General features: G+C 59.9%; 1 protein-coding gene across 1 annotated transcript in view; it reads right to left on the bottom strand.

The window, feature by feature from the left end:
- Window positions 1–607: 607 nt before the first annotated feature.
- The window catches only part of DOCK2 (dedicator of cytokinesis 2), a 400,138-nt gene continuing 393,270 nt past the window's right edge, over window positions 608–7,475 (bottom strand). The window contains exons 47-52 of the mRNA XM_004611557.2: window positions 4,785–4,922; window positions 4,014–4,144; window positions 3,449–3,617; window positions 2,356–2,476; window positions 1,460–1,602; window positions 608–1,061 (exon numbers count right to left, since the gene is read on the bottom strand). Coding sequence (XP_004611614.2) covers window positions 999–1,061; window positions 1,460–1,602; window positions 2,356–2,476; window positions 3,449–3,617; window positions 4,014–4,144; window positions 4,785–4,922 — 765 coding nt within the window. The 3' untranslated portion in view covers window positions 608–998. The remainder of the gene's footprint in view (window positions 1,062–1,459; window positions 1,603–2,355; window positions 2,477–3,448; window positions 3,618–4,013; window positions 4,145–4,784; window positions 4,923–7,475) is intronic.

The following is a 7,475-nucleotide window of genomic DNA, read 5'->3' as shown; positions in this document are numbered from 1 at the left end:
GTGACCCCTGCCCGGAGACCCCCCAGCCCCAGCCCGGCCCCCTGCAGGCCCTCGGTGACTTCTGCTCTGGGTCTAGGTCGAGCTGCAGGAGTCCGAGCTTCCCTGGGACAGCACCCGAGGCCTGGGGGCATCGCCCAGAACCCCTCTGCTGACCCCGTGGCCATCTAAGCGGTTGGTCCCCTCGGCGGGGGTCTTCTTCCGAGGGAGTCGTTGTGTGCAGCGGCTTCTGGGCGGAGACAGCTGAGACCGGAGTCCCCTCGCGCGGGTCTGGGGGGCGGATTCCGGCCAACTCTGCTTCTCTCCGTAGCCCAGGAACGGGCCCGCAGGAGTCGGTCATGCAGGGGACTCATGGGTGCGACATGGATGAGGTGGCAAACGGGCATGGAGGGTGCAGGGAACCCCGCCAGCCGGCCCCCGGACGGATGGACCACACCCCAGGCCTGCTGCAAAACCATGTTTATTGTAAGACAGAGCGACGCGACGCGCAGGTGATGGGCTAGAGGGGGGGGGGGGGACTGGCAGGTTACAGCTTTCAAGAAATTAAGCACAAAACATTGTTTTTTTCTAAGCACAATTTTCTTGAAAAGTACATTCACAAAATACACACTTGGACAAAATGATGCAATTTATTTTTCTTTCGAGGTACAGAAACATGGTTAATCACCAATGAAGTAGAAGCACATTTTAAGAGAGATTTTCCCCGGTGATCGTTCTGGGACTCGGCGAGTGGGAGGGAGAGAGAACCCTTACGGCAGGGAAGCGTCTTGCTGGTGTCTTGTACCGCCAAGATCTGGGGGAGGCGGGGGGGGGGGGTCCTCACCACTGACCTGCCCGCGTGGGTGACGGGGAGAGCCTGCCTCAGTGGGCTCTGGGGTGCGGACCCGCGGTCGGGGTCCTGTCTGGATGCCGAGCAGGGGTGGAGCCTCCAGGGTCCCGCCCATGTCTCCGCTGGCAGAAGCCTCCCTCCTGGGTCCACGAGTGTCCGTGGAAGTAGCAGCTCATAGGTCGGCGTTTGGCACGTCGGGCGCCGGCTTGCTTTCCTCGGGGGATTTGCTGGCCAGCTTTGTGGGGCGAGAGGACACACAAACGCAAGGCCCGGTGGGCGCTGTGAGCGCCACGGCCCTGGCCAGCTCCCCCGGTGGGTGGCCTCCAGCCCCCGAGTGTGGCCGGCTCAGGGCATCGGGCACGGGACACCCCGTGAACATGACAGCTTCCACGGAACCGCGGGAGGCCCTGCTGACAGGCCTAGAGACAGACCCGCCCCAGGCGGTCTGCAGCCTGGCACGAGCCTTCCAGAATGTTCCTGCGGCCCAGCAGGTCAGTCTGGATCAGAGGAATGAGCCGGTTCAGGGCGGGACGGGCAGTTGCCCCGGCTTAGCCAGGCTGAGCTCCCAGAGTGACCACACAGATGCACACGTGTGCACCCCTCTTCCCCCCCGCCCCCGCCCCTGCTCCTCACCATGGTCTTGAAGAACTGATTCACTTTCTTCCGTTTGAGCGTCTTCTTGTCGCCGTCCGGGAGCAGGAAGGTCTGGCTGAGGCGGGGGGACGAGCTGGCCGCCTCGTCCGTCCCAGGGACGCCCGCCGTGGGGACCGTGAGGCCTGAAGGAGAGGGAGGCGGGCATGGGCGGGTGGCGCGGGGAGGAGCTTCGGTGAGGGAGGCAGAGGGCGCCCGTGGGCGGGTGGGGGCTCTGGGAGGACGAGGCCAGGAGCTCGTCCGGCGTCTCCGGAGGGCCAGCGAGCAGCCGGCCGCTGCCCCAGGTGCCTCTGGGCGCACAGCTGGTGGTCAGCAGGCTCACCCGGAGCCTGGGAAGGGCGAGGGTAGAGGGAGCCCCCGAGTGTGGGGAGGGGGTGCGGGGCGCTGTCCTGCCTGGTGCGGCGGCCAGTGGTCAGTACCGCACAGGGTCCGAGCCCAGTGACAGGCCGGGGGACTGCTGTCCTCGGGGCCTCAGTTTCCTCATCGGGACTCTGGGTCAAACAGTGCAGTTCCCTCGAGGCCCGGGCGGAACTGTGCATGGACGTCGGCGGGGCGCAGGCGGGCCCTGGGCACGAGAGCCTGGCACACGGGGCACACGCTGAGCGCCACGCCAGCTCCGGGCCGCAGCTCCCCCTGACGGAGGGACAGTGGCTGCCGGCCTGCTCAGCCGGGGACCCCCCGCCAGCGCCTCTCAGACGCGGGCAGCTCCAGCCCCACAAGGAAGCATGAGCTAGGGGTGGGCCGGGCTGGCAGGGAGGGCAGGGCCACCCGTGTGAGCCCGAGGACCCAGGGGCGAGTGGGGGTCAGCAGCCTTCTCGCCCGCGCTGGGGTCTGTTCCCCGCCCGCCCCCTCGCCCCAGTGCCGGTGGCCGGGACTACCTGGGATGGTGGGCATGGACTGGCTGGCAAAGCTCATCTGAGACAGGACAGACACCCTGGGGAGGACGGCTGTGTGCTCCGAGAGGTTGGTGTCGCTCATGAACTCATGCTTCCTGGAGAGCTGGAGGAACACACACACGTGCGCACACACACATGCACAAGCACATGCACAGATACACACAGAGACAGATATACACATGCACACATACATGCATACACACATGCACACACAGATATACACACATGCGCACATACACACATGCGCACACGCACACATGTACACGCAGACACACAGAGAAACACACAGACATGCATGCACATGCATGCACACACATATGTACACACAGATACCCACAGAGATACACACAGACACACATGCACACACAGATACATACACAGACACATATACAGACACACACATGCACACACATGCACACACAGATATACACATGCACACACAGATATACACATGCACACACAAATACATGCACACACATATATACACACACGGACACAGATACACACACATGAACATGCACACACAGACACACACGTGCACCCACATACAGATACACACACACGTGCGCGCACGTGCACACACACACACACACACACACACACACTCAGTCAGTCAAGGCAGCTCTGAGGCCCAGCTGCAGATTCGTTTATTTTGTTGCTTCCTCCTACCCCAGCTGCCGGGTGAGGCTGAGGGGTCGCCAGCTGCAGGCTCCGGGCTGGGGCCGTGCACCCGTCAGACCCTGGGAAGCTGTGACCCTCCTGCCGCTGTCAACCGTAGCCCCCAGGCCTCCTGGGAGGTGTGTGGGGAGCCCCCGCCCCCCCAGGTTCCCTTGCCCTCTGGCCAGGAGCTCGTCCCGCCCCCTCGGAGGCTCCCAGAATGCCGCCAGCCAACCTCCCTTGCAGGGGTGCGGGGAGGGGCGCAGGGCTGGCTGACACCGGGCCTCAGGGGACTGGGTGACAAGGCTGGGGCCTCTCGGCCACAGGGGCTCCCGTCTCCGCTCTGTGGGGCCTTGCGGCCGGAGATGGCTCTACTGCGGCTGTCGGTGCCTCGTGGGCAGACCCCAGGGAGACTCACCCGCTTCAGCTCCGACTCGGCGGCCGCCTTCTCGTCGGCGAACACCACGCTGCTCCTCTTGGCCCTCTTCTTGGACCTGCGCAGCTTGACCTCGGGCAGCGTGCTCCCCGGGCAGATGGGCTCTGGCTCGGCCCGGGGCGGCTGCGGGGGGGCCGCCTCCAGGTCGAAGCTGCAGGGCGGGTGGGAGTGGGGGCTGTCAGTGGCACGAGCTGCCGTCCCCGAGGCCCCGTGCCCTGGCTGGCTGCCCTGCCCGGGCAGGGGAGGGTCAGCTCTGGGCAGAGCCAGGCAGGCCGCTCCAGGGCAAGGAGCATGAAGGGGGTGCGAACACGGTGGGGGGGATGGGGGGCGCCTGGTTCCTAGTGCGAGTTCCCTCCCATTGGCGGGGCTGGTGCAGTGACCTCGCAGTGCGCTCACTCCCGGAAGCCAAGCAAAGGGGCCAGGAAGGGGCCAGCAGGGGTGAGGCAGGACCCCCTCGGAGCTCAGGGACAGGAGGGGTGGCTCTGCAGAGGGGAGGAGACTCCAGACCCAGGCCAGGCCGTGCGGGCTGCAGGGGGGCGGGGCCCACCTCTCCGGGGTGGCCTTGCTGGGGGTGCTGCAGTCGGAGCCCAGGGAGGACGCCATGGAGATGATGGACATCTGCCGGTAGGAGCGCAGCATGGAGCGCGGGCGGCCCAGGCGCCGGTCCTCGAAGTCGGGCTGCGGGAGGGAGAGTGGGGGGCTTGGGAGCGGCCGGCCGGGGGCACAGCACCCCCGCTGAAGGCACGGAGAGAGGAAGGGAGGGGTCGGCCCGGGGGCTGCGGGCCGGGGCGGACAGGGAGGCCGCGGGTGGGCCGGGGTCGGGCTTCGGAGGAGCCAGCAGAGACCAGCGCCGCCCCCCGGGCCCCGGGCCCCCTCTCGGGACCCCTGCGGGGCTGGTGCCGTCTCTGGGCTGGCCATCACACGTCCCCGTGCGCCGAGGGCGCAGGGCTGTGCCTATGGTCACCGACACTGGCCTTTGACCCCCCCTTCCCGCCCAGGCCTGCCGGACTCTCTCATCTCACTGGTTTGCAGCCCCCGTCAGGGACGTGCCCTCACTGCCCCCTGCCCGGTGGCACTCGTCTTGGACACTGCCTGTGGCCCGCCACGCAGGCGTGGAGGGGCCCGACAGCGCTGCCCCCGAGCTCTGCGCCTCCGTCAGACCCCCAGATTGCTCCGGCCGCCAGACTCGTGGGCACTGGGTGCGCGAGTGGACGTCGCGTTTCTGATCCCGTCAGTGCCGTGAGCGGGGGCATCTCGCTGAGAAATGCCGGTGGCCCCCCTGCTGCCCCCCAGCCCCACCGCCCCCGACGCTCCGTACCATCTCTCGGACTCCGTACTCCTTCTCCACCTTCACCTTCAGGCTCCGGAAACACTCCTCCATGCGGTCGTGGAAGGGCCGCAGGTTCTCCGACACGCGTTTCTCGTGGAGCCTGATGCCCGCCCCCAGGAAGGGGATCTGTGGAGAGGGGGGTGGGGTGACGACGATGATGGGGTGTGGGCTGAGACCCACTGGGGCCCAAGGGCCCTGGGAGCCCTCCCTGCAGGGCCCCTGGTCCTGGGGAAGGAGAAGCGGGCACCCAGGGGTGCTCTGAGGCGGGGAGGAAGGCTCCGGGTCCCCGTCCCCGGCCGGAGTCTCTGCGCTCTGCTGGGGACAGGGCCCAGGGCCCCGCTTATAGATGCCGGGATTCTCTCCCGCGACGCGGCCAGAGGATCTGTCTCCCGACAGTGTGGGGGCCACTCCCGGCAGTACCGTCCCCTTGGGGGACTCACTCTGGCCACACAGAGCCCACCAGCCCCTTAGGGAACCCCCCTCTGCCAGCAGAGCCCACCAGCCCCTTAGTGTCCTGTGCTTAGCCTTGAGACTCTGTCCTCTCCGGTCTGAGCCAGAGAGAAAACAACGGAGATGAGAGAAAGTAGGAAGGACAGAAGGAAGGAGCAGAGGGAGGGAGGGAGGGAAGCATGAAGCGAGAGGAGGGGCTGGAACGAAGGAAGGACAAATGAATAAGGCAGGGGGGGAACACAGAGTAAAGATAACTTAAGAAAAGACGGTGAAAAACATTTAATGGGAACAGAAAAACCTGCAGGCATGACATAGTGGAGGACTTGTAAGATATAACGTAGAAAGAGGCAAACTTATGATTACAAATTCATATAATAGGAAGTTAATTACTAGGCACCCATCTGAAAATATTAGCAAAGGAACAGAAAAATTAAACCCAGAGAGTAAAGAGGATAATAAAAGAATTGGCATGAGTTGAAAAATGTAGTTATAACAGAGAGAGAGGATCAATAAAGGCAAAAATGGTCCTTTGAAAATACATATCAGATAACCCATTATATTGACTATTAAAAACACAGAAGTCATTAATAACCAATATCAGAATTTTTAAAAGAAGCATCACTACAAATTAAACATATAAAAGATGATAAGATTTATTTAAAAAATAAGTCAACAAGCTAAAAGTTTGATAATAGGTAAACATGAGAAAAACTGTGAGAGTGACACAATTTGCTAGAAAAACCACAAAATCAGTAGGAAATAAAAACATTAAATTAAAAACACTTTGGGGTACGGTGCTGCCAGCAGGTAAACCTTTACCTGCGGGGCAAGTGCATCAGCAGCCTGATGGTGCCTTCAGACTTCCAGATACCCCAAAATTGCTGCTGTGCCTCTGGCCAGACCCCAACTACTTGAGGCCAAGTTTACCAAGAATTAAACGGCCAAAAGTTAGGTATGTGGGAGACACACCCACAAACCACCTCCGGCTCAGCTCTATAAGCTCATTTATTGGCCTTATTTCAGAGACCCATAAATCTCGAAAGAGATCAAAAGACGCACTTTGGGCCTATAGTGCAGAGGTAGGTGGGAACCCGTGACTGAGAGCTCCAGGCCTGTTTGAATCAGGGCTGGGCCTCTTCCCCCCAGATCCCCAGTTTTCCAGTAGCTTGGCAGTCACATCCACAAACTGCCCCTGGCGCCCTGTAATCTCATCAATGACCAAGACCCAGAGGCTATAAACTAAAACTCCCAGGAGAGAGTGCCACAGAATGCCCTGACCCTGTGCCAGGCTGTCTTCACCGGGGGAACCTCAGAAGGGGGCAGATTGAGCTTCCCTCCCTGCCCCAAGCAGAACCCCAGCAGCCAAAGACCTCCAGAACCCAACCACCGTCATGTCCAAGGCCACTCTTCACATGCTTGGATGAACCTCACCCAAGAGGGCACGGGCTTCACCCAAAACAGGATGAACCTCACCAGAGAGCAGACAGGCAGGAAAACCCAGATATGTGGGAACCCGTGACTCTGAGATCTCCAAGCCCGCTTGGATCAGGACTGGACCTCCTTCCCCCAGGTTCCCAGTTTTCCAGAAGCTTGGCAGTCACATCCACAAACTGCCCCTGGTGCCATGTAATCTCATCAATGGCCAAGGCCCAGAGACTATAAATTAAAGCTCTTGGAAGAGAATGACACAGACTTTCCTGGACATTATATTCTATACATAACAAGCAGTACAAAACAAATCATCTAGCATTGCCTTTTCAGCAGGTTTGAGTGGTGGTGAGACTGGTGTTGAAATACAAAATGTAACCAAAGTAGAGAGAGAGTATGGGGGAAATTGTCTGCCACACAAGCAGGAGAAGGGTTGGAAGGTGAGGGGGTCATACCGGGGATTTTGGTGTTGGGAAGTGTGCACTGGTGAAGGAATGGGTGTTTGATGATTATATGACTGAAGCTCAAACATGAAGGCTTTGTAGCTGTATCTCATGGTGAACCAAAAAAAAAAAAAGGGAGGAATAATAATAAAATAATAAAATAAAGTTAACATTCAGAGTAGAATAAAAAAAGTAATGTGGATTTCATGCCCAATTCAATCAGCTTAATCAATGGCTGAATAAATAGCCGTACTCCTACATTATTAAAATATAAAAATAAAAACACTTTGAAACATCCCTGGCCTAAAGGACTTTACCAACAATTATTTTCTTTTTTTTTTATGAAGAAAAATAGTTT

This window comes from Sorex araneus, chromosome 2 (genome assembly GCF_027595985.1).
Source record: "Sorex araneus isolate mSorAra2 chromosome 2, mSorAra2.pri, whole genome shotgun sequence".
In the NCBI taxonomy this organism is placed as follows: Eukaryota; Metazoa; Chordata; class Mammalia; order Eulipotyphla; family Soricidae; genus Sorex; species Sorex araneus.
The sequence above is the reverse complement of the archived record's forward strand: the minus strand, read 5'-3'. Positions and strand labels throughout refer to the sequence as shown.